This window comes from Acanthaster planci, linkage group LG09, assembly GCF_054643075.1.
Source record: "Acanthaster planci isolate LZ-2023a linkage group LG09, COTS_SCS, whole genome shotgun sequence".
Taxonomy (NCBI): domain Eukaryota; kingdom Metazoa; phylum Echinodermata; class Asteroidea; order Valvatida; family Acanthasteridae; genus Acanthaster; species Acanthaster planci.
Window position 1 is genome coordinate 12565252 of NC_141785.1, and position 27141 is coordinate 12592392.

General features: G+C 40.4%; 2 protein-coding genes across 2 annotated transcripts in view; one reads left to right on the forward strand and one right to left on the reverse strand.

Annotated features, from left to right (window-relative positions):
• Positions 1 to 142: 142 nt before the first annotated feature.
• Positions 143 to 4339, forward strand: LOC110987011 (C3 and PZP-like alpha-2-macroglobulin domain-containing protein 8). The gene is made up of 2 exons (XM_022249388.2): positions 143 to 311; positions 1960 to 4339. Exons 1-2 carry the CDS (start codon positions 161 to 163, stop codon positions 2244 to 2246), a joined length of 438 nt encoding a protein of 145 aa, XP_022105080.2. The 5' UTR covers positions 143 to 160; the 3' UTR covers positions 2247 to 4339.
• A 135-nt stretch (positions 4340 to 4474) lies between these two features.
• LOC110987010 (uncharacterized) overlaps positions 4475 to 27141 on the reverse strand; it is a 28043-nt gene continuing 5376 nt past the window's right edge. Inside the window, exons 2-4 of the mRNA XM_022249387.2 lie at positions 18118 to 19540; positions 15040 to 17334; positions 4475 to 13811 (exon numbers count right to left, since the gene is read on the reverse strand). Coding sequence (XP_022105079.2) covers positions 13756 to 13811; positions 15040 to 17334; positions 18118 to 19540 — 3774 coding nt within the window. The 3' untranslated portion in view covers positions 4475 to 13755. The remainder of the gene's footprint in view (positions 13812 to 15039; positions 17335 to 18117; positions 19541 to 27141) is intronic.

Consider the following 27141-nt stretch of genomic DNA (forward strand, 5'->3'; position numbering starts at 1 on the left):
GCCGACAACCCTCACGACAACAGGTAATAAGAAACGTGTGGCGGTGTGATTTGAGACGCAAATCTGTCAATGACTCAAAGCAGAGGATGAATTTCATAGAAAAAAATCGGTTCCATTCTTGGATTTTATTCTAGGGATTTGCTCGTATGAGACTTTACCGATGACTCCGTACAAATACACATACGTCTTATCTGACGTGGAGTTGGGCACGCACTTTCGAGTTGACTTCACTCTGCGGGCCCCAAGAAACGGCAATCTCGCGCTTTCGTCACGGCGCGGAGATCAAGACTCTGGGATCATTTACGAGATAAGTGAGTGATGTTCTTTTCATCGTGCACTTCACTCCTTAGCATTAGCATTAGCTCTTGTAGGTCGAACCAAGCAAGTTAGCGTGTTTGCATGGGACATTGCAAACCTTCAACAGATTTTTGATGCTTTAGAATAAACATAAGCCAATACTGCTGTCCTATTTCCAACCGAGGAGTAAAAACTAGGCTTATGTCAACCGCAGAAAAAAATCATAACAGATTTGGTAGCTCAGGTAAAATAAAACTTTCTGAGAACTATCTCTGTTCTTATTCATGGAGTTTTCGACAACATCACCGTCCATTGTGTCCTCTACAATCACGAGAACGGGAATGCCAGATAATCCTTCAATATCTTACCTGAAAGAAACTAAATAACAGCCCCGGGCAATCTGGCAAATATTTCCGCAAACAATATTGTTTTCGAGAAAACAGAAATTTTGTTCTTATATCGTTAAATAACATTCGTTTCGTTTGTGTGGGTGGTGTGTACAGCTGTACAATAGTGGCCAACGTGGCTGCCGTTTCCAAGCTGCACAGAGGGACAATTTTCATCAATAAAACCTACGATTTTCAGACGTCGAACACTTCTGTTTCCAGATATATCTACCTCTGTGGCCATGATTATTAGTTGGTCAACTGAGAATGGATTTTAGACTTCCATTGGGGTGTAAGTTGACGCAAAAGTGGTTATCGAAGGTCGCGCACGCACATGCATGGCCTACTAACTGTGCCATGGACACGGTACGAGGCGAATGCAATAACTTTACAACTCGACGAAGTATTTTTCCCGTGAATCTACAGTGAAATATTGCAAAAGAGGCATATTACTACCCGAGGTAAATTACTCGGTGCTGCGGAAAACGTTTTTTTAAGGCAATCGCACCTGTCACGCCCGTTTATGGGCGTAAATCCGAGGTGGGGGTTATAATCCCCTCCACCTTTGGGGGGGTGGGCTATTGAATCATTTTCCCTCTCCCCATTTTTTTGTGGTGAGCAAAAAACTGAAGTTGGTTTTGAAGAATGTTTCAGACTTCCAACAACTAAAATACATTCACCCAAATAAGGGAAAACAAGTTTTAAAAGCCATAAATATGCCATTCTGAATACCGATACATTATTACAGATGTACATTAATATCACAAATATCGACCTCTGCGTTTTCACGTGCGTACACAAAGCTAACAGGTACGTCCGTGAACACCAATAATGCGTACGTAAAACTATCACGTATGTACATGATATCGTGTACGTACGTGGTAATTTCACGAACATACGTGAAAGAAACCTTTTAGCCGCGGTAATGAGTTTCCGTAGAAAAGACTCCCCTTTCGATTTTTATCAAAGCAGTTAACGCAAACAAATCAATGGAATAAAAGCTTCAGTAATTTCATAAGCCTAAATCAGACAATATCATAAAAATTCGGGTAAACCAAATGTGCAACCTTCCTTTACGACGTGGTAACGTTCGATTTCCTTTTTGAGAAGACAATAAGGGATATTTAGCATTAACTTTAGATTTTTTTCATTATCATTATTATTATTGCGTTCAACCTTAAACCACGAACTATACCTTAAAAAATAGAGCTCCCGTTTGCAATTAACCGACATCCTCAATGACGAGGGCTTCAATTTTTTCTCATACATGAAATAGTCATCGGTGGTTACGTTAACAGTAAGAGCGCCATCCGTCGATGCAAGCTGTGCGACAAAGGCCAGATCGAGGTCAGCACTGTCGGAATCGTCTCCGACTCCGAGGATCGAGTGTTCTGGATCGAGTATAGCGACGGGGACGTAAGCGTTGGGAGGGGAGAAGCTCCGCCCCTGATGAACCAGACTTGGTCAGAGGCTGAGCAAGGGGAGCGTCCGAGTACAGTCTACCTTGGCGTGTCAACATGGCGAGACGCGAGCGGTCACTGGATCTTTCAAAACTGTTCCTAATTAGCGTTGCCATTAGAGATCACACGATGGATTAAATGAGAATTGGGGAAAACTGCTAGACAAGAGTGAAACATGCAACAGTTATATACAGCCTGTTATTCACATTGACCACCTACAATTGTGAAATAAAAGGTTTAGAATACAGTTTAAACTGTTGTATTATGATTACATTTTCATACTGCTCGTTATTTTGAAGTGGTATTAATGTTATATAAATATATATTTATTTTACAGTAGGGCCTGACAGCACAGGCGCCAGTAGTATACTGTTAATGATTTGCTGTAATTTTTTAATGGTAAATTGCTGTCATTTATTGGACAGTAACAGTATCTTATCTCAATTACATTAATTTGATGTAGACATTAGACACAGCAAGTTACCGTTTTCATTGATTATGGGTTCATTCTACGTGTGTATTTAGGGTTCACGTTAATTTTAACCCTAACCCCCAAGGCCCTTTTTGCTATTATAGGGACCCTCCTCAATCCTCCAGAATCCTCCAATTTTGGGTGGTGAAAAAAATGGATTCTCCCTCAATCCTCCCAAATCCTCCAACAGTTCTTGAAAATGTTACTTGGTGGTGTGCCTACTGCCTCAATCCTTCAAAACCCTCCGGCAATTGCTGTCATTATGTTGGGGCTGAGCGAATGGCATTCTTGAGCAGTGCGGTTGATTCAAAAGAAATATCGGGCTGAAATTATTCATGACTGAGCACGAACAACACAAGGTCTAAACCATAACCTTCACGCATGGCATCCTTTGACATCAGCCATGCACTTTTGCCATTCACCCTCAATCTTCCAAAACCGCCCGAACGATTTTGGCGGACTGAGGAGGGTTAGGGTTAACAGTTCTTATTTAATTAGGTAAAATACACATAACTTGTATTCAGAAGCCTTCATCACGGCAGAACTTTATTTGCATTCTTAATGTGCACTGACATGGTATATATGAGCATTGTTTGGCTCCCAAGTGCAATTATGGTTGGAAGATGAAAAAGTAAGATGTTTCATTTATCACATCCGATTTATCTTTTCACACACTGGTTCGCATTTACGTGTAAAACATCCAAAAAGCACAAACATTTGTGAGACTAATGTCAAATATTTGCGTAGAACAGATAATCACTTGGCAAAAGTAGCAACGCCACTTGAGGTCAAAGCTTATATCATAAAACATTACTGTTAAATATACAGTAAATGTATTGTACTGCATTCACAAAAGCACAGTAAATACGTGTAGCAGACACGTTTGTTTACAGTAAGCTGCATTTACAGTTGTTGCAAAAATATAGTGCAAAACTGCTCATTTAACAGAATTATTTTACAGTGTATTTATCCCCGGAAGAATGTGCCCAGTCTATGCCCGGCTAACTTGATCCGTGGTGAGAAGAGCGCTTGCCAGTTTCTCAGCTTTTGAAGAAAAGTGACTAAATTTCATGAAAATACACGTAGGATCAGAGTTGAAGGTTTGCATACAATGCAGGACATCTAGACAGGAAAGTGTATTTATATAAAAGTCCCGTAGTCCCTTCCGGGTCCTGCCAGTACATAGGCCTAATTAACATCAGTGGTAGAGATATGGGGGTAAACATCGCAGTTTTCGCAAAGTTAGATGGATTTATGTATTTCAGTATGAGAATAATAGTTTTTATAGTTTAGTAATTTTTTGCAATCAATTTGGACATTTTAATGAGAAAATTGTGATCTCATCAGATTAGACAACAGTGTTAATAATTAATCGGCAGTTCTATAATGTATATAGTGTGACATTTTAGCGAATACATGTGTGACTGCCTGTATGTACATGTATATGTGTAACTGTGTACCAAAGCGACTACATACATGTATATGATTTTATATGTGCTTTGAAACAAATTTCCCTATGTACACAAAAAATAGCAGTAATAACCATCAAGTCCCCCAAATGCATGCAGCCCAAAACAAAACATCTGGCTTTTATAAAACAAATACCAATGACTCGGCACCTTGTAGCCAAAACGTTGAAGTTTCTGCAGATTATTAGTGAATATCTCATGGCATACATGACATGTTCATCACCCTTTTGTCTATAAAGCACCGTTTTCTGGTTCTCCATTCCTGGAACTCAACCTCTTAACAGCTGCACACTACATGATTGATTTGGCAGGTAATTCCATCATTGTCATACATATATTATGCAATAAAGCAATGGACAAAGGAAAGATAAAACTGACACGTTCAGACAGTTCTCATTTTGCTCAATCACTTTATTTAATTGAAATTTGCTTGTACAAGCGTTGGGGTGCAGACAGGCATGATAACAGGAACTGCCATAATACCAATCCTATCTTACTAGAAAATGAACATTATATTCCCAAATAAATTAAAAGAATTCACATGTGTGCTTGTTTTCGATTACTTCTGCAAAGAGCAAGAGCACAAAAAAGAAATGTTGAATTTCAGAAAGTGCATACAAATAAATCTTTGTAATTGTAAAATTGCAGATATTTCGCATTCTTTGCCACATTAAAATAAATTTGACAATTAACAGCAAATTAAGTTCAGTTTCTTTCTCAAATGGCAACAGCTTTTTCAGTTTACCCAACATTAGGACAAAGACAAAAATTACCATCAACAAGTAAAACAAATAAAAACAATTTGGGGGGATATGATGACTGTTGAGCTACATGTATTAAGTACAAATCTACACAGTTCATACACATGCCACTGCTCAAACTGAGATTTTCAACTTTATCACAAATTTTTAGGTCTTCTTTATCAATTTAAAGTTCAAAATGATTACAGAACAACTTGATTTTTTTGGTTACTCAAAACAATGCATTTTGGACTTCCAAAAGGCAAACAATCAACACTCACAAAGCAAAACTAAATTACTCATTTACTAACGATGACGGCAAAGTGCAGTTTGGCACCACATATGCAAGGGGAACATGACCTTATTTAAAAGGAAACCTTTTTTTTTTTTTTTTAATTTTTGGAACATTTTTTAAACAGACTCAAAGAAAATATGAAAAAAGGCATCTACTGCACACAGACACTTTGAATAGATGGGACTTCTTGCAATGTAGAGTTCCAAGTGACCAGTGTACATATATTATCATCCTCACACAAGAAAGCCAACCACTCAAATCCTCAATCTATCCTGAAGATAAACAATACTATCTTGCTACATGTGAAGTGTACACAGCACAGGGATTTGACTGGGTAATTTTCAAGTTCAGTATCACACATGGTTAGTAGAATGCTGATCAAGTATCAGCCCATCCATTTGTGCTGTTGCACTTTCATCTGTCTTTGTGAAATGCTTGTTGAAGTAATCCTGTAATGGGTAATAAATCCAGTAAGGGAGTATAAAATTCCAGTATGGGGCACTGGATAATGGGAGGGGTGGGGTGGGGGGGTGCTGAAAGGGCGTATCACTGATGCACCCTTTGGAGCATCCCCCACCAAATGTGATTATTCCAATATAACAAGCCGATTCATTTAATTCCAAGATCATTTGATTTGCTATGTTTAAGAAGATGGCTCCCTACCAGGTCAATTCCAAGATCTGCCCATCAGCACAAATTCAACATTTCTCATCTAATTACCTTTTAAGGTTAAATTGGTTAATAGCTCTTTACAGAGAGAAGGAATGAGAAACTTGTTAGCGTAAGCAGCCTTCAAGAACAAAACAATGTGGAAATTGGCCAAGCCAAGGATGAAGTTCGTGACAGATGATTGTAGCTGAAAAATTCTCTGATCAAAGTCAAACTCTCCATTACTAGTGACCCCCCCATGTTTGAAGACACATTGTTGCTGGGCAAAGCTTGGTTATTTTAAAATGAGACCTTCACACTCCCTGTACATGTACTGAGACTCCAGCCAAGCACTGGGAGCAAAACTCTTGAAGCTGCTGCAAATGGTGCTTAGCACAGAAAGGTTCCGTTCAAAAGAAATTGGTTAATGGCCAAAATATCAAAGGGTGAATACTGCAGGACTGATCCCTGCTAATCTCTGCACAGCAAGAAAATTTAGTACAAAGCAACCTTTAGTTATTTTCTTTAGGCAACTCCATGGGATTGGACCCTTTTTTTTCTGTAACAACTGTCTCTGAGTGGGTTGAATCCAAAAAGGTTTATTTATGGTGTCAATTAAAGGACTGCTCATTGTCCTGTCCACAACCTGTTTCAAACTCTTTCGAAACAGGTCTCTTGATTCATACCCAATTTCTAACCATGGGAGCCCTTAAATGGGCATGTACCCTCGGTTACCAACTGAGTTTCTTTAAGTGCGCCCAAGAATGCACACAGACATAAAGTAACTGGCTGTACATGTACATGAAACACAGTTAGTTGTTTTTTGAAGACAGCAGCAGCATGTTAATTGATGCTGGCAGGACTGATCAGAATGTACAATGCTTGGCCTTGTTCTGAAAACCTCTTACAGCTGATTTCATTCCCTTGTGCTGAATTAAGGTACATGTACCTCATACAAACGGCTTGAATTGAGCAAACATGTTGATATGGCTGGATATGAATTAAGTGTTGATATCCCCCTGCTTCACAAGCATGGAAAAGGTTACTAAACAATATTTTTCAAATGCTTTACACCAAAAAGTACAATAGAATTACAAGAAACTTTAGGAAGAAAACTGCAAAGCCTTCGAACCAAATTGAACACTGATATCATAAAACTGCTAAAACACTGTGAAAGGACAACAGGGTTTTTTCAAAACAATGATTTTTAACTTATTTTCCTGAGAAGTGTACACATATATTAACTACCCCTCAAGGAAATACATACATGTACATGTCTAAAACAATGCAGATATTTGTCCTTATAAAATCAGGTAGCCTAATGCACAAAAACAAAATATTTTAGGTACTGAAAAACTGACTTCATTTGCTTAGTATTTATCTGAAAGCACCAACAGGTGCTCTGGAGCAAGTTTATTTGCATGTTAAAGCAAAATGCTCTGCATTATATTATTTCCTAAATCAAGCTGTGCACAGCAACTAGCAATTTGTTTTAGGATGTTTATAGCTCCTGCTGCAAACTGTCAAGATTTCAAAAGTCGTGTGATTTGCATTAAAAAAATGTTTCAAGCACACACGCGGTTGGTAACATGGTAGCACTTCCTGAATACACACATGCATTTAGCAAAACAGGATGCGGTCAAAATTAACACTGGGGAAGAACTCAGGAAAGGTATTAATTCGAAACAAGTCCAACGGTGCTCAAGAAAACATACAATCGATCCTTTCAAGAGGTGGTTGTCTGTGATACCACACCTCTTACTGCAAATGACAACATGGTACACAAGTTAACACCACAGTGGCCTGGTGCCCATGTCAGGAAAAATTTATGACAGATTTGTGCACATTCTGATGAAAATCATACCACTTCTGAAACAGTTGGCCAAGGTCAGTGGTGTATCCACCAGGGGACAGGGAAAACTGTTTCAGGGGAGGGGGGTTGAGGAGTCTTGTGTATAGATGGAAAAGGGGATCACTGCTAGGAAAAAAACTGCACCTCCCATTCCCTCCCCACAAAACATCTGTGTACACCACTGGCTACAGCTGGCAATTATGTGCATGTATTATAGTATGTGGCTACAGGTACTATCCGTAGTCAGTGACTTTCACAGGCACACACATTATTTGTGGTCACAGCCTTTAGATACTGCCTAATGTGGCAAAATGGCAGAATCCTAGGCTGTCACTCTGCCCAAATCTCTTGCTGGCATGTGGGCCATGTATAATAAAAAACGGCAAAATTTGAAAAACCAATGAGTTCTTAGCAAACTTGTTAAGCAGAAGGGGTAGGATTGGGTTCAAGAACTCTTCCGCAACCCCATCCCAAGTTAGGGTGTTCATACTGTGTGCATATTTTGGTATATAGAGTTTGATTTTTTCCCTTCAAAAATTGGAAGCAATTGTAGATATTCGTACACAGCTGTTTTCAAGAAAATGGCATACATGTGTATGCTGACATGTCCGCATAATTGTACATGTAGCGTTCAGAACTTTAAACCTGACTGGAAGATTTTCTACTCCACTGGCTATGTTTTAAGGATGGTTGGAGACAAGCAAAACTTGGTGGGCAGCTAGGCTACTTCAAGTTGGAGAATACTGAATGACATGATCACGCCATGGAATTCAGTGCTGCAAAGCATGAGCTTATAAACTTTCATTAAGACATACTAATGCTTGCCAGGAACAATTCCGCGTAACACAGCTTCTTCAAGAAACAAAGACTACTGACTAAATAGTGTATCTACAATACTTATGCATAATCTGCAATGAAGTTGGTGGGGAAAAAAAGAACAATAGAACAAAACAACTGACCAGGACAACTTTTTTCCACAAATTAATAGGCACCATTGTTGATTTAGCAGGGATATACATGCATGTACCTACTAGGCGTACAGTTTTTTAAAAAAGGTAGGATGTTTCAACTTTCAAAAAGGATCACTGTGTAGTGATACCATTTCATTATTTCATTAAGAACAATAATTTTGACTTCTTCTTAGTATTATCCAACTTAACGAATTTCTCAAATTTAAAACTTTGTGACAACTGTTAAAAATAGATATAAATTCCACAGGAAAGAAAAGCAATCTAAATTTAACACACTTTTGAAAAAAAGGGACAGTGATGTAGACAAAAAAGGATGAAGTTTACAACTGAGAACAAGTCATGTATATTCAAAACAACATTTTATCAACCAACTTCACACAAAAACATAAAAAGGTCCAGGCTATGGGTCAAATAGAACATTTCGAAAGTCACAGCAACACAGTAGAATTCTCTCAAATTGTTAAAGACCAACTCCAACGGTTTTAAAAGTTTTGAAAATACTGTTAACTATGACTGTGTTTCATGTGTAATAAATCACATATTCATTACCAAATCTGTGGCCTCATCATGAACCTGATATGCCGCACAGATATGAAACTGAAAAAATTCTGATTAAATGTTTTTGCTTCTTGGAATGTTCTGTTTGGTTGGAATAATACCGCCCTCTACATTTCAAAAAAATAAGCCACCCCAGCTGTTGAGATTTTTAGAAAATGAAGAAATGATATTACCCTACACATTCATGCATCTAACTCAAAAAGTTTGAAATGTGGCATATCAGGTTCATGCATGGGGCCACAGAAATCATGCCTGTACTGTGTTTTTTTTTGTAATTTTGCTGAAACTTTTGAACGGTGTCTTCGAATTTACGAAAAATTTTCACAATCTGACTGCTAGAGCGCTGTTGAGAAACGAATTTTTATGATGTAATGCCGGAAAACATTGAAACTGGTATCCATGGCACAACTGGTTCCGCTACAAACGCACATGAACATGGAGCTACATGTACGTGTACCGCGCACCAGGGATCGATCTGTGCGCCGGTCTACTGTGTCGCACTATCTGTCTTGTGTTGAGAGTTGATTTACATGTACAATAATGCCAAAATCATGCGTCATTGGTGGATGTATTGATTCTGTGAAAGAACCGGGATTGAAATTCTTCGAGTTTCGGAAGCTGTCGTCCGCGGCTATGCGTGTTACACATGCCTAAAATGCACACACTGTGGTACTTCCTCTCCATGGTAAGGCATCACAAAAACCACTATTCATTAGATGCGAATGAGTCGTGACGACACACCCATTTTTACAATACCGGACTGGACTCGCGGGAAAAATGGGTCCAAAAACTGTGTTTTATTGACACAAAAATGTGTATTGCAAGGGAGATACTGACATGTGCCACTTTTAATAGACTTACCTCTTCTGAATAAGATTCAATATATGAGAAAAGTTAGCATTGCTGGAGTTGGTCTTTAACAGGGATGAATGGTGGTAAAAGTAATCAAGAGGGGATAAGGTTTGCTAGCAATTTTCATCTGCAGCCCAGAAAGTTTCATTGCTTGCTTTAAATGCTTGGTACTTTACGCACTCAAAAAAATAAATAAATAAACACGATACCTGTACCTATGTTTCCATTCACATGCTGGCATTTGTTCTTGAGAGTAGAACTAAAATTTAGACTGGAGTGCTGCACAAAGCACCTTTCATAGAGTCAATCTCTTCCAATGATGGACTTTAAATCAGTGTAAAATGACAGACTGTTGTCAAAAATTACTGTGGACAGTGCTGCCTATCAATTAGCAGGGCAGGAACTTCACGGACGCATGGAAGGCAGTTGCCATGATGCCCCTGGTATTTGCCTCAATGCCCTTTGAAATGTAATGTTCCCATAGACAAGTTGATTTTAAATACAAGTTGCCTTGCCCTTTCAAGAACAAAGTTTCTGCCCTGAATTAGCACAGTATACTGAAAAGTGGTTAACTTAAAATAGCTAAAAAAAAAAAGATCCTCCTAAACATCAGTTTGACTGATCGAATTGGCCAGTGGATACAAATCTCTCAAGAGCAAGAAAGATGAGTTGCACAGAAATTACTTTGTCTATGTACTTATTTGGTTTTTTAAGTGCAACGTGTGCACTGCTTTCATGATCTGCTTTAGATAACAGAGTCCATTCCATTTTGATTAATGTTCTTGCTTTATCTCACCGACAGTGGACACTTTCTACCCTTTGATAGGTAAACTACATAAAACAAAGTGTTTAACTTCAAAATTATTAACCCAAGCTTAAAAAAATCATAATTTTGAACCTCGAAAGTATCAGCTGAGAAGAAACTAAATAGCCTAAGCTACATGTACACGCCATGCTGGAGCCACACCAATTCAAAGAATTTGATCTTTGAAAAGTTCAGTCTGGCAAAAGCTCAGCGTTTAGTTCCAATTCAGCTCAGTAAAAGTGTATTCACTGCGGTCCTTCAGCTCAACAGGGTATGCTGTGCTATTGCTCTGAAAAGCAGTGGCATGGCACTGCACTATTAAGCTTAGCATTTGGTATGACTGCCGTACAACTGCCACACTCATTTGAATTAAGTTTGGCACCGCAGTAGCACAATGTCTAACTTTGACTTCACTCTTTAAAAGAATTGCCAAAGTGTACTGTAAATACATGTAGCGTTGATTGTGGAATTTTAGCAATACGTACTTTAAAATTAATTGAGATTTAAGTTTCCTTATGAATCCTCCCTCCCATTCTGTACTGAGTGATTTCCAATTCTCCATCTCTGGTCTTGTCTTGCCGACTTACTAGACCCTGGACTTCCTGAACCGTAACCGCAAGAGCTATTTGCCAAAAGGAAGTCCCATACAGAAAAACTGTTAAGCTTGGTACATGTACATCCTTTCGCTAAAGAAAGAATGAAACTTCCCAAAGATCAAATTAAAAGTACATTTAATGAATTAGAAAGGTTGTGCACTACACGTACATATATTCAACACATAACGAAAGATAGTTTTGAAGTAAGCTTTAAGGTTTTTATAGTTTTTGTAAGTCAATATTTCTCGATCATTAGAATTACAGATTTTTAAAGCCTTTTTTTCAGCTAATCATTTACATTTTATATATTTTGACAGCTGCGCAGTAAACTGAAGCAAAAAACTGTTGACCTGTGGGTCATTTACAGTGTATTTTTCAGGTTATTTTCACCCATCAGTTATTCATCTATGAATGCTGAATGTACACTTATCTTATACTGTACTGAAAAAAAGTGGGTCAGCAATCACTTATTTACATGTGGATATTGTTAATGCAGTTTATGGTGTTATTTCAACACTGGAAAACATCTCTGAAAATGCACAACAGAGAGGTCACTGTGGACTTAACCCAAGCAGTGTCCTGCAGTAATCATAGAATCATCTGGCATTTGAAGAGTAAACTGCCTGTGTTTTGGGATGGTAATTGAGTGATCTTTACTCGGTAAAAGTCTGAATTTTGAGGGAATAGCCCAACTCAAAAAGCATCTAATTGATTCCGAAAGAAAAGGTTAGGTCACACAGTGTCACTTCTTCTAGCACAACAAAAGACACCCTTTGCTAAGTTTATCCCAACAATCCTAGATCGTTCAGAATCATCCCAGAGGTTTTGATGGTTCTTTTAGGATTCAAGAATAAGATGTCCTGGCTAGCAGAGATGCCAACTTTTCAAAATGAAAGAGTGTAATCCTATCACACTTCCAGTTCCCGTTTCCCGACCAAGCCTAATTTTTTGGCATAACCCTAAAAATTTTCATCGGCATATTAGATAAAAATTTTTTTTCTTGGTCTAACTAATGTGCTTCGCAGTGTCGTAAGATCCAGCATGAGCAATATCTATCATGTCACAGTTACATTCGTTGCAAAACAAGTAAGCTTCTCCACAACAAGATTTTGCAACAAAGGCCCATTTGTGGTGTATTTGTCCCTGAACTTCTGCTCACTTGTTGCCACTGTGCAAAACAAGTCCGACTGCTCACAAAGTATCCAAGAATCAAAATCCTCGACAGCCCTCCATTCCGGTCAACTTCAGTACGATAACAAATTTCGACACACGTGTGTAGGTTGGTAAATGTACAATGCATGGATGGATGTACACAATCACGTTGCATTTGAAGGGCAATCGTGCCTATTCGCCCCCTGTTCATCATCGCGTACATTTGGGCAAACAGATGATTCAACCTCGCTGGTTTCTACCACTCCTCACGCAGCTTGTATGAACAAAAAGCGGGATGCCAGCAACACACTTCTGACGCCACATTACGAGGCTGGATCCGTGCTAGCTTACGTAGAGTTTATACACAACTGTATGGTTTTGTACCTTCGAGTTGGAAATCGTAAAAATTTTAATCTGGATCGTACAGTCATAGACGGACTAAACAAATTGTAAAAGTTGGCATCTTTGTAGCTTTCTTGGGTTTACATGGACCTCCATACATTTTAATGGGCTTACTACAAAGAACAAGCTTCTGGTTTCAAACATAGTTGTGGATTTTGAAGACTTGGGGGGTCCTTCCTCATGCAAATGCCAATGGAGGGAGCTGAGGTTAGGCAGCACCAGTCATTGCACAGGTTGGATGACTACTAAATCTTATGTTTACTGACAAGTACATGTATCTGACACTTGATGCCGCTAGAGTAATGAATGTGTTTGTTGGCAATGGCAGAAGTTTGATAAAGGCACGTGGCCAGTGACAGATGTAAAACACTGGCCGTGGTAGTTTGTTATTCTTGGCATGATTAATGTTAACTACACCATTTCGCACAAGCCAAATTAATTTGCTTTTGCGATCAAAAACACTCAATTCAAACCAAGCACCAAATATGAACCACCAAAAACAAAATGAAAGGTGTAATTCACTACATAAAGTATTGTCAAACTATTTTTCTATAATGACATTTGACATGTATGCAGTGTACTTTTTTGGTATAAAATCTGTTTCTTATTCAAAATTAGTGACTAACAATTTCGGGATCTGTCTCAGAGACCAGCTTCAAATGAGCACATTAACAAATTAATTTGTTAATTCATACACTTACTTGAGAAACCTCTCACCTCCAACCTAATTCTCCCATTTTTCCCAACTGCCCTCCTGCATGCTGACGAATCCATGCTGTTATTACAATGCTGAACAAATCCTAGTCTAGGACCAGAACTTTATTCTCTCCAATCTCCGTCTGTGTTTTACACCATTCTGTGAATCAAACAAATTTAAACTAGGTAATACACGTAATTAGTTTCCATTTCATGTATGAAGGACTTGCACAGACAGAACAATTTTAAAGGGTAAAATGAAGCTAGATGAATGACTTTGCCAATGAAGAGCCAGGCAATGCCCAGGCCTTCCCACTGGTAATCTTTTGTTAGCATTCAACTACCTGACAATTAGTTTTGCCATTCCATGAAGTCAGGTCCCTAGATGGCCTGGCCAGATTAAAGCCCGCCCACCTCAGATGAGTTTGTGGCTACGTTTCAGTTCCATTCCATGTGCAGGCACCTTGCAGTGGAAACAATGGCCCAGGACTCAGCGGCGGCTGGCAGTGAAGAACTATTTTTCAAAGCAAGATATGATAATAGCCCAAACACCCTTGCTTTGCTGGAATGTGGCATGGCTTTGCAAGGGGCCTATCACTGACGAGTCACACTTTGACATGCGCCCTTTCCTGTGGAGCCATTGGGCAGCCGCAGTCCAATTAGCTCCATAGAAAAGCACACACAAGCAGAGTGCAGCTGCACCAGTACATTAGTCTATTGCAAAGCCTGGCTACTGTTCCAGTTCTCTCCCTGTCTTCTCCATGCACCTGACTCAGACTCCAGATAACCCCCTTTTCCTCTCGGCACTAATTAACATGTATGGAGACACCCGAGTTCTCTACAAGGAAGACTGTTCGTACTTAAAAAACTTGTTTGCCAAAATAATCATGGCATTACAAAACTGGCAGCAGATGCCAGGAATTTAGAAAGGCATCTGTGAATGCACTGTAATCCAATGATTGTACATTGTACGCACGAACCCTGAATGCTACTCCATGAATAGAACCATATGGTAAAGTCAAAAGCACCAGGAGCAGATGGAAACCAGCTTGGAGGTGGATGGACTGCACTATTAAAGGAAGACACTTCTGCTCTGAACATTCTAACACTTGATAAAGCAACTGAGTGGCACCACTCAGTGCAGGTTGAGTAGAGGCCAAAGCGGTTGTTCCCTCCCAATGACAACGGAGAGAGAGGCTGGTGGGTAGCCAATGGGTGGAGGAAGCACCATCGGCATATTTGTGATTGTACCATAAATAAAACTCTTTTGGAGAATATGAAAACACTTCAGGCAATACACCCTATCCATTGTCAGAAGACACTAGGAGACTTATTGAGATCAGTAAAAATTGAAGAGGTTAAAGGCTACAGTGCAAACCATCAATTACCTGCAAACAGCATTCCCGCCACCTCTAAGTGGTTGAAGTCTCCTGTGTCATCTTTCTTTCCCTCCAAGGCAGCTTTGATACCCAAGGCACCGTCAAACTTTCCAAAGCTGACACCTGAAGTAGCTGACGAGTCACCTCCTGCAGCATCATCCACTTTGGCTGGGGTGGGCTGATTGGAGTCTTGGCTCATGAAGGACTTCTCAAGTTCAGCACAGCTCAGACCTGTGGGCGTCGGAAGCTGCCCTGTTGCTGGAACATTAGAAAGGATCTCCTTTACGGGACTTCCTCGCTTCATGGCAGAGCTCTCCTCACGCAGTATCTCGTAACCAGCCTTGCGAACAATCACTGAACCGAAGGTGATGTCAAAGTTGTCTTGTGGATCAAGGTCAAAAACGGGATGGGGTTTGGAGGTGGAAGAGCCAACAGAAGGGGTTGGGGAGGAGGTGGTATTTCTCGAGGTCAATGGAAGGGTAGCTGGAGAAGCTCTTGGTTGAGAACTGGCGGGTTGATCAACAGGTTTAAAGTCTGTGGAAGAGACAAGATTGCTGCTGCCTGGTTTAATCATAACATTGCTTCCTCTACCAAGGTCGTTTTGGGTTGGTGTTTTTGTACCGAGCACAATGGTAGCTTTGCTGGTAATTAGCACTTCCTTTTCATTTGGTTCAGATCCCTTTGGTTGTGATTTCAGATCTTTTAAGCCTGCAACTTGCACCCGCTGCACATCTGAGGTCAGCAGCTGCGGGTGCACTGCAGCAGCTTTTGAGACGGCAGGGCGTTGTCCTTTCAACCGACCCGCATATGTCAAGTCTAAATATTGCACACTGGCCTCAGGGCCTTGTGGGGGCACCGTACGCCTAATGGAGTTATCATCAAATGACACTTTCTTTGTCACTCCACTGGTGTCTACAGAACTACTTCTTTGGAAGCTCCTCACTTGTCCTACCTTGCTGCTGTCGCCAGGTGGTCTCATTGTCTGAGAGACAATGTAATGTTTCTCAGGTCTAACACTGTTCTTTACTAACTGTTCTTTGGCAGAGTGTGCAACGACAAACTCACTTTTACTGGTACAGCTTGTATCACTCTTATCTAGTACTGATATTCCTGAAGGCATGGGCTTTGGTTCCAAGACCGCAGGCTTATTTCCAGTCACAGAATCAGAGGAGTTCTCGCTGCTGGCTGGGTTATCAGACTGATCGTCGTCTCCATAATCCAAAAGTGCTTGTGGACTGAGCTTCGGTGGAAGTGACGACGTTTTCATGTTTGACTTTACTTTGCTTGCATATGAAAATTCAGATCGTTGTACTGTGGTGGTTTCCATCAACACAGAGGATGTAAGATGCATGTCAGTCTTGGTAACACTGTCTGAAAGATATTTTGGTTTAGCTTTGTTCTCAACACCTTCACTGTCTTTGTCACCTAGTTCAAACATTCCCGCAGGTTCGCTACTCGATTTCCGCAGTCCAGCAGATTGCAAATTTCTACTCCGGGAGTAATCTCTGTCCCTTTCCATGTACCTCCCAGACGAGTGAACAAACCTGTGGTCATCAATCACACCGACACTGCGCTTCTTGGCAATGCGCAGGGAGCGTTTGTACTCTACTTTGATGAAATCGCGGGTGTCTTCATTGTCAGCAGAATCGCCAGTGGGCTCACTCAGACTGTGTGGCTTGCCAGCTATGGCTGACCAGTCGGGTGCAGCTTCCTTGTCTAATTGTACCTTGGCGTCATTCTTGTCACTGTCAGAGTCACTGGGGTCACTTTTGACAGTAAGACCTGCGCCAGGTTGCACGGCTGGCAGTTTGGAAAGAAACTGATCGTATGGCTGAATGTCAGCCTTAAAATGTATATCAGCCTCTGGGGTATTGTTAGCAGGTTCCGGTTTTACCAGCGGATCACCCTGGACACACACATCCTTTGTGCTATTTGAATCAGTTTTACCGGCACCCAGGCCCCCTGTGGCACTGTCGATTTGTGGAGTTTGAGGTACATTATCAGAGCAGTCCCCAGCATCTCTTTTCACTGCATCCATGTTGTGCTGCTGACTGCTGACATCACTCGTGCATGCACCTCCATCTGCAGATGATTCACCACTGGAAGTCACGCTATCTGACGACACCATAGGCGGTGGGTGTCGGGCATTTTCACTTGAAGGCCCGGCAGTAACTTTGGAGGTGGTCACTGAGTGAGAGTCTTTCAGCTGGAGTTTGTTGCGTAGCTCTGGAGGCGAATGTGGTAAGGGAGGTGCACCAACAGGTAACTTCACACTGCTTAAGCTTGCACTTTCAAAACCAGTTCCTGCAAGGGGAAAAGATGACAGAAGTTTTTCACTGACAAAAACAGCTCTATGATACTTTTCCTCAAGCTCTTTCGTGTCAACTGTTGCTTTTGTATGCTTATACCAATAAACACTCTTTGCTCTCATTATGATTGAAATAAGTAATGCTTGGTTAACCAAGGAAATAAAGAAGGAATTTTACAACTGCTAATATTTGCAAGTGTGTATCAGGTTTCTGCTGGATATGAATACTTAACTGTCAGGCCAAGCCAATTTTACAGGTAAATTTAACTGGATTTGCACAAAGTAAAGGACCAATGGTAACAGGCCTTTTATAAATGGACAATGCAGGTGGACCTTTGCCCACCCACACGCATGTTGTTGCCGATGCAATCCAATACTGCAAACCTGTATGGGAAAATTCATCAATTTTTGAAGTGGTCAATCCTTGTACCATGTGAAAATACAACTGCAAATTCCTGAAATCTTTCCACCCAGTGAGAGTTTCTGGAGGAGAGGTTAAACTGGAAGCATGACACACAGAAAAGACATATTGCGCCCGAAGTCAAGTGACCTACAGTGGGTATTCAATATCAAGAAACTCAGTGTCCACCACAAGCAAAGTGTTTCATAAGTATCATTTTTTTACCAAAAATAAAGCGGATGGTAGGTACCGTACTCAGACTACTGATATGCTGGGTACTATTCTGTAAATTGGCTTTGTTGTTTGTAAACAAAACTCAAAACACACATTGCTATGGGGTTGATATCCACTAGAGGTCATGACAACTCAAAAAACTAACCTGCCGCTTTCTTTTTCTTGTTTTTCTTCTTTTTTTTCTTGGCAGCATTCCACTGGCATTCAATGTTTTTTGGCTGCTCCTCCAAATTAATATCAAATTCATCATTGTCCACTTGATCACATGCCCCATCCGTTGAAGGACTGACATCTGCAGCCAATTTATTTACATGAGAAGGCACTTCTGGAGTACTGAAAGAATTAGTGTCAACGTGAGTCGATCCCTCTGGTGTGTCATCAGGCAGCTGGTGATTAGAAAGTGTGTCTAAATTAAGAGTTGTTTTAGTCTTTTGATGAGGACCGTCATTGCTTACTGCACTGTTCATACATACGTCTACATGCAAGTCTGGGACGGTGCCATATTTTGTCCCAACCTTAGCAGCCATGACACCGTCTGATGAATCAGGATATGCGAGTGTGGCTGTTGTTGTGGACAGAAACCAGGGTGGAGGACAAGTAGTGTGTTTCGGCTGACTGTTTGTGAGGAGCTTTCCAACTGAGTGGCCAACGTCCTCAAGGGATTTAAATGGTGGGAAGTCAGGAATTGGTGGTGACTTGGGTATCAGGGCAGCCCTCTCCTCCTTTGTGCAATCGCCCAACTCACAGCTGTTGTCACAAAGGGAGTTCTCAAGATGCAACAAAGAGCAATTGGGAATTTTAGCGATTGGTTCAGACTTACATAAATCAACTTCTGAAGCAGTTTGAGGTGGTTTAGATTTTATACATTGTTTTTCCTTGTCAGTAAATTTTGGAGTTCGGCTCTTTGCATTTTCTGTAGTGCCATTCGTGAGGTACTGTTGCTCTATCGAACTGGTCGCAGGGTGCTTTTGCGGAGACAGCTTTTTGTGCTGTTTCACACCAGTAGTCCGCGCCTGCTGCACTTTGTTAGGTGCAACGACAGGCTCCATGGTGCTCCATCGATTGGGATCAAGGTTGGAATTCGTGTCCCTAAATGTGCTGTCCAAAGTAAGAGTGGCTCCAGGAAATGTTTCCTGGTCCAGATATTTTTCAGTGTCTTGAAGAAGCCTACGCGGCTGCCTGAGGTAAGAAACGCCTGCTTGGCTTTCAGCATCTGCTCTCCAAGGGAGTCCAATGTTCCTCAGATGACTCACAGGGCCCTGCCACTGCAAAATGTCACCTTGGATGTTGGGACTGCTACTGGCCAGTGTGTGGGCATTAAGCCGTTGACTCAAAAGAGCCCCTGACTTGGACTGAAATTTCCCATGAGGTAGGTGGTTTGAATATTCCGTCTCTGCAGTCTTCGGATGGAGGCTGTCAGTGATGTGCCTACTGACAAAATGACCCAAAGATCCAACAGCTGGAGATGAGAAAAGTGCAGCTTCACTTTCCTGGGCAGCTTTCAGTTCCAGCAGCGTTTCTCCAGGCAAGTCTGCTAAATCACGAGCTCTGTCTTTGATACCCTCCACCTGAGCCAAAAAAATTAAGAATTATGTCAGATAAAGCTATAAAACAAAGTCTAATTCTAGCACAGAGATAAGAGAGATTAGATTGTTGGCACAAAGAAAGAGTTCATGCATGTATAGTATATAAAGCATTTATGGACTTATTTTACAAAAACAGAGAAGTCATTCAACTCGCTAATAATTGATTGAAATGCTTTTCAGAATAAAATTTTCAAATACCATCAAAATATGATGTTGTGGGTTCTTTGCCTTCTCAAAGCTGCTTTCTCAAAATTTCAAATAGCATACTTTATTACCCAGGTCAGATTTGAAGGTTTGCATGGTGAAGATGGCCACACTGACGTGGTTTGCAGAGACACCATTTGATCTATCTCTTCCATGAGCAGGTACGACTCTGATAAGAACCGGGGCTCGATGTTCAAACAGCTTGCTCTGTTCATCTGTTTGAGCCCCCCCCCCCGGTTCTTATCAGAACCATACATGTACCTGCTCACTGGAGGGATGGATCAAATGGTGTCTCCACAAACCATGCTACTAGTACTTTATTATCTTTTACCACAGTGGGCAAGTTTGAGACTTGATTCATAAAAACAAACTGGCAATACTTGATATACTTGAAAAAAGAGTTGGAGAGAGATTTTAATGGATCTTTTGCAAGGTATTTAGTTTTTGGTCCATAAGGCCACACACTTCCTACATAATGCTCTATCTTCACACATACAAGTCCATGAATATTAATGAATAGTGCTGATGCAAGTTGATTCTTTCAGGACCTTAAAAGACTGGAAGTGAAACGAACAAGGTATTGTAGTCAATGACAGTAACAATCTTGAGTGTTTCCATGATGCAAGCTGCACATGTTGGTTTCTTCCACTCACCGGTGACCTTTTGTCGTAGGACATACATGTACATGTAGCTCTAAGAAACATGTAAATTACCAGGAGTTGAATAACATGAAAAAACCTGAAAAAAAATAAACCACAGGGCAGTGTTTCCCCTGCCGATTCAAGTGTAACGCGGCCACTTCACTGATTTTAGTGACCATCTCGAGCTTTTCTGTTGAATTTTACCACCACACACTTGGATGGAAATAAACAAAGATGGAAGGAAAAAGCAAAATGAGTTAGATATAAATCAAATTTAAATTATTTGGAATGATAATGAAGAACAAAGAACACAAGATCGATTTATCTAAGAGGAGAAATTTGGAGTAAATGTACTATTAGACTACACAGAATTTATTTCAGGCTGTTTAAAAACCAGTGTTGTAATACTCGTACTTGGTACTCATACTCGAGTACCACTCCAGTACCTTTTCAGAGTACTTGTGTCTTACTTACACTCAAATTTCCAAGAACTTGTACTTGAACAGTTCCTGTACTCAAGCTGCAAAATACTTGGAACAGAACTTTATTCGAGCATTGAGGTACTCATACTCAATTAACAATACTTGATTAAAAAAACACCTTTAAATCCCGTAACGGCCACTGAAACACAACAGTACAAGAAGATTGATCCTCGCAGATCGATATTCGGTATGGTCTGACAAACATAAGGCCTACACATTTGCTGTCTTAGCCAATTAAGACCGCGAAACGCCGGTGTATTCCTGGTCTTGGTTCCAAGACCTTCCTGTTTATTCTGTGACATGAACTATCACCAGACATAGGGGCCGGAAGGGGCACTGTCACTGTGTACTGCCTTGTAAACTACAGGTACACTGCACACTGTATGCAACAATGGATTGCAGCACCGCAGAAGGCATCTTGGGTCCAAGAGTAGGACTGGTAACACTCAATTTAGTTGTAGCTTGTCTGGTTCCCGGACCTGACATAGAATCTAGAAAGTGGGCATATAAATAGGTCTGGAAAGCAGATTTCACCCATCCACATTTATGCCATCGCGTTGTGCATGCATAATGCATCACGAGTCGGGGTCGTACTGGTACGTGTATGGTACACTGCACATGGCCATGTGAATCACCGATCACCAATCACTACTCTATTGCTCTGTATATTGTTTCGGAATGTTACTTACATGTTTTTTGGTTGGCATGACAATCACACAGAGTTTTAGTGGGTAACCTGTGTTTTTGAGCAAAGTTTTTTGGCACTTCGGCCAATTCTGCACTTTGCAGTTCTGTGAAATTGGACCATGCATCAACGGCATTTGCTTATTCTTGATGCTTTACATTTTACCTTCTTAGTCAATGTTTTTACTGTCATTGATGCATCACAACTGATGATCCTTCTCTTGCAGTGTACATGTAAATGTTGTACCTCTGCATTTTGCCAAGGAGACTAAAATACATGTACATAGTTTTGGGACTTAATACAATCTCCAAATTTACCTAGACATACTGCTTTGGGAAAGCTATGGCAGATTTTCATAAGAACAATCAGTTCCAAAAGGGTTTGTAGATCCACTCTTCATATTCATAAACATTTTGACATACAAATTTGACTATTTACCCAGACTTAAAGTACTCTGACTTGTATTCATAATGACAGGTACTCGTACTTGTTGTATTCAGAGGTACAAGTACTCGTACTTGAAAATCAGTTCTTGTACTCGGCTGGTAAAGTACTCAGACTTTCAGGTACTCAGAACCTCATAAAATTTATTAGACTACAATACAGATTACAAGACAGACACAGCACCAAATGTGCTGGTGAGATGTTTCACTGAACATGTACTGTCTTGAAATACTTGTAATTTTTGTACATGTACATTTACTCAAAGAAAATTAAATGGGATTGGTGTTGAAATGAAAGGCAGAATGCACGAATTTGCATGTAAATTGATACCTTTTATTTACCAAACTGTTTGGAATAAATTGCAGAAAAAAATATGTCAGAGATAATGCAATAGAATGCTGACCTTGTGCTGGTATCCTGCTGCAAGACTAATGTTAAAAAACCACTGACCATGGTCCACAGGTGTTATGGGTATTTTAAACCTTGTGTTCGCGAACATAACATATCCAGCAGGGTCGTCTGATCTACATGAACAGCCATCAATATATAAAAAATTGCACGGCTATGTATCATCCACAATAGCTTTACTATTCACATGAGAACACAAGTTCATGCTGGAAGTCTGCAACTTTCAGACTGGTGAAAAACATGTAGTGTGTTGAACAGTTACGCATGACTCACTACAAAAAATTCAACTCCACACTTTATGCACTAGTCTATCAGTGTGTACATGTATGTATATATACATGTACATGTACTGTACATGTAGCATGCACTGTACATGAACATCCCATGCACAACCCAAGGTCCAAAATGTTGCAATTATTCATGTACATGTATTGTACTACCAGGTACTCGTATGTGTATATTCTGCACTTTTACAGAGACACCTCATGTACAAAATAACCAAATGGAACTTGGCAAATGTAGACACTGCTGATAACAACCAGAGCCGAGTGATTAGATCAATTCACTTATCAATGAATCGTGCGCCGAACAGTCATTCATGACAAATCAATAAATTCACATTAGCTGGTTCATGGATCCTAACATGACGCAGTCCATGTGGAGTCTTTTTTGAAGACCTTCTATTTGCTTCAGAGTACATGTACATGTATATATGGGAGCCAATGACACTGTGTACGGTACATGGATAACTACACGATCGTACAAACTACAAACTGCAAATCAAAGTGTACAGGTAAATGTACACGTACTATACATGTACAATATGGTTGAACAATAGAGCAACAAAATTTGGTCAGTGGCCTCTGTACTCTGTTAGCTTTAAAGCTGCAGGAATGACAAGGTATACATGTACATTTTCTCTATTACATGATACAGAGTCCATGCTACGAACAATTTCAACCTACATGTACATATTAATCCTGCCTGCACAATTAAAACCACTAACGAGGTGGTACCAAAATGGATTAAGTCGGCAAATACATGTGCACACATGAATAAAGCCTGGTTTCCATATGGTCGTTTGTAACACAGATGGCCTGCAAGACGTGAAGACACAGACACAAATGGAAGAAATAGTGCATGACGTCATTCCACCCGAAAATTGAAACAAAATGGAATCCGAAACTCCGTGATTTTTTGCGGGAAATGTATACCCTTCTATATTGACTGTACCGCCTCATGATGCCAAACCTGTACTCCGGTTTCATGCATTTCATTGGTGGTCAGCTATTCAGTTGATAATAAGGGTGTAATATTTAAGCATTAATTAAGGAGAAAATAGGCAAAATTTGTGGAAGTAAGTGATCTGGAGGGACATCACTGCGCGTCGGTTATGCCAGCACGCGTGTTTGTATGGGAATACCACGGCTACATGTACTCAATGTAGACAGTCGGCAAAGTCGAACCTGGATCAACTTTGCCAATCGTCGCGGGCTGGTTTGCATTTGTCTGTGTTGTTGGTGACACCAGGCTTAACAGGGGTGGTTACACCAACAATACCCTATCATAACCCATTCCCCTTTCACTGTCTCCTTGCAGAACTTCACAGACCGTACAATTTCATTTCAAAGCTGAAAAAAAAATCTTACTGAAACCTCATGCATCCATAAATGCAAAAAACTGATTTGTCCTAGTCCAAATGGAATGAACATGTAATGCATGGCTAGAAGTCATTTTTTGTTCACTATTACCAACAAATAATGGTCTTTCAATGGTTATTTCATGGTGGTGAAATGAAGTTACGACTGGTCGGTAAATTTAATTACCTGATTACCGGTAGCTGTGATATTCACAATGGCAACTACATGTAGGAATACCATGGGGGAACACGGCAGAAGTGGACAGAAATGCTCCCAAAATATTTCAGTCCAAATTACGCACCTTGCATTTACACATGTGCCTGTGTCTAAAGACCAAAATGTTTGTGTGAATTTCGGCCTTTACTGAAGTGAATGCATTAGTCACTTTGGCCATCCCTAAGTCCCATTTTGCTGAAAGCAAAGTTCCTACCTTTATGTGAAGCTCTTGCACATAAACTGCTCTATAAATTCTCTGAATTTCTGCAAAAATCTTTTGTTGCTTACCCTTTTGGATTTTATGCACAAAAGACTTGAAAGTCCTGCATGTTTATACACAAACTACATGTACACTGTGGCCAACATGAAACATTCAATGACCTGCGTGGCTAACAGTGCCCTCTTTTTTCGGCATAGGTAGCTCTTCACGGCAAACAGCAACCATTTTGACAACTTTTTCTTGTGGTCTGTAAACTGTTAAAATCAGGATAATTCCGTTTAAATCAGAACAGTTGGCAGGCTTATGAAAAAAAAGGTGTCATTTCTGTGAACATCATATTCCAAAACTCTCTCCAAAATGAAACCACATTCTATTCCCGGTATTTCATGTGTACACATGTGTCATCACTTTCAATTTCAGATGGCTGCATGAGCACAATGAGCATGTTCATTCACCTGTGACCCATGTGGCCTGCATCATAACAGTACAGTACAGTGAGTACATGTCCAGTACAAACTTCGGTATGAATTTGGGTGCTGTTGTGTAATGGGTCTGCATGCATGTACTTGTACATACTGTGCATGTGCATGCATCTCCTAAAAACAGAAGTGCCAAGTGCTGTACATATACTTCATGGAATCTGTGGCAGACTGCACATCTTAAGATAACACATTGTGCATTCTCTTAGGTTTTTCCTCACAATAAGAGTAATACTAACAAATGGACAAATGCAGCACTGGTAGTAAGTTACCGTTAAAAGATTAAGAACTTTTCACACTGGATGAATGTTGGGGGTGACACAGGGGTGATGCATGTTGAAAATGGTGTTTCATACTTGGAATTTATCAAGAGGGGGGCAACCCCATGTCACCCCCGATATACATGTAGATTTCACCCCGTACTGAACTTAACCCTGCTTCTGAACCTTGGGATGTTTCTGAACCATGGGATGAAAATCATGTCCCAGGCTGAAAACGGTAATTTGAAGTGAACAGGGCTATGTTTATCCCAAGTTGACTCAGTGAATTTTTTTCTGGTATAGAGGTCATTATTTACACAGAACTTGGGTTCTGGAAAATTTTTGATTTGGATATTAACTAAGGACGCCTAAAACTTTTGTGTAAATTTACATGCACAACGCATGTGACTTTCAAGTTTCAGACTTGTCAATGAGCACTGTCTTATATTCTTCTCATTTGTACTGACTCTTGTCTCATGATGCAACTTGAAATATGAAGGTTAAAATTCCTTGTTTCCATACAAGGTTCAAAAGCTCATCATGCAAGTCTACCACCAAGCAACCCACTAGATGATCTGGCCTTGATGTACCAGGGAGTAGAAGTCAACCTCTGGAGAATGGTTAAATTTGCTTTTGAGCCTATGACCCTGGTCCTTTCTGAACCTGCACATAACACAACATACAAATCTACATCAAATGGCCCTGGCCACCTCATGTAACACTGTAGTGTACAGGTACACTACATGTCAGTACAGGTCGGGCTGTACTTTAATTTTCAAACTATGCATACAAATGTACAAGGGGCAATCACCACACACATCTTAACAATCAACATTTCAACAGCAGACTTAAAGGGAGTATCACAAGCAATCTGAGGTGGCAGCAAGGCATTTTTTGCAAGTCCAAGTCAAGTCACAAGTCATTTGGTCTAACACAGGTCAAGTCACAAGTCCCTTTGTTCAAGTACAAGTCAAGCTGCACATTAGTTTGTCCAGCTGTAATAAGCAAAAAGAACCAGGCGTCATCTTACGAAGTTACGAGTTATGAGTTTTGGACAGCTGAACACCTTTTCTCCAATTATTTTGACAATGCCTCCGTAATTCCCCTTTTTCACTGGTGTTGTAATCACTATTCTTGCAGTTTATCACATATCTGTCGTATATCGGACCTCTGTTTAATTTATTAAATGTACTTTGCAGGGTAGAAATAAGTGCTGAGATAAAATTACGACATATTGAGGGCGCTGTTTATCCTAGTAAGCATCAATGTTAGTCTGGATACCAGACCCGATGATTCCAACTACTCTACAAATCAAGGGTCCGGTATCACCCAATGTCCATGTGACCAAGACTGGAGGAATTCCTCCAGTTTTATGGAAATAGCCGAAATATAACGAAGTCATCTAGTCTACATGTATATTCGGCATGTTCAGATGGTCCCGTTGATGTTCAGTGATTCCCAGCTGGGTAGGCAGGCTAGCTGTTGAATGTAAACTCCCGTATCCTAATGGCAGCTGCTGATCCCACAATATTTGACTTTATACACTGAAATCGAAGGTACATGTAGCCCTGTCCGAGATGCCAAGTGAAAAACAGAACATAACTTTCTTTTTACCTATGCAGGCTTTGTGCCTGGAACATTCTCAGTGGGGATGCACTAGCAACATTGCCCACTGGATATGGGAAAAGCCTCATTAGTTTTTGAGATGTTGCCATGAATCAAAAACACCCAGGCTCTCAACTTCTAACCCCTGACCCTTAGGTCATATCTATTTATATCCGTGGTTGTTACCTACCCTACAAATTTTTTTATCAAGAGTCGTCAGGGAATCTTTGGGCAGGGAACCAGACTAGCGGAGTGAAATATAGCAGAAGCTGCACAAGCCGAAGTACGGCAGAGGGTCC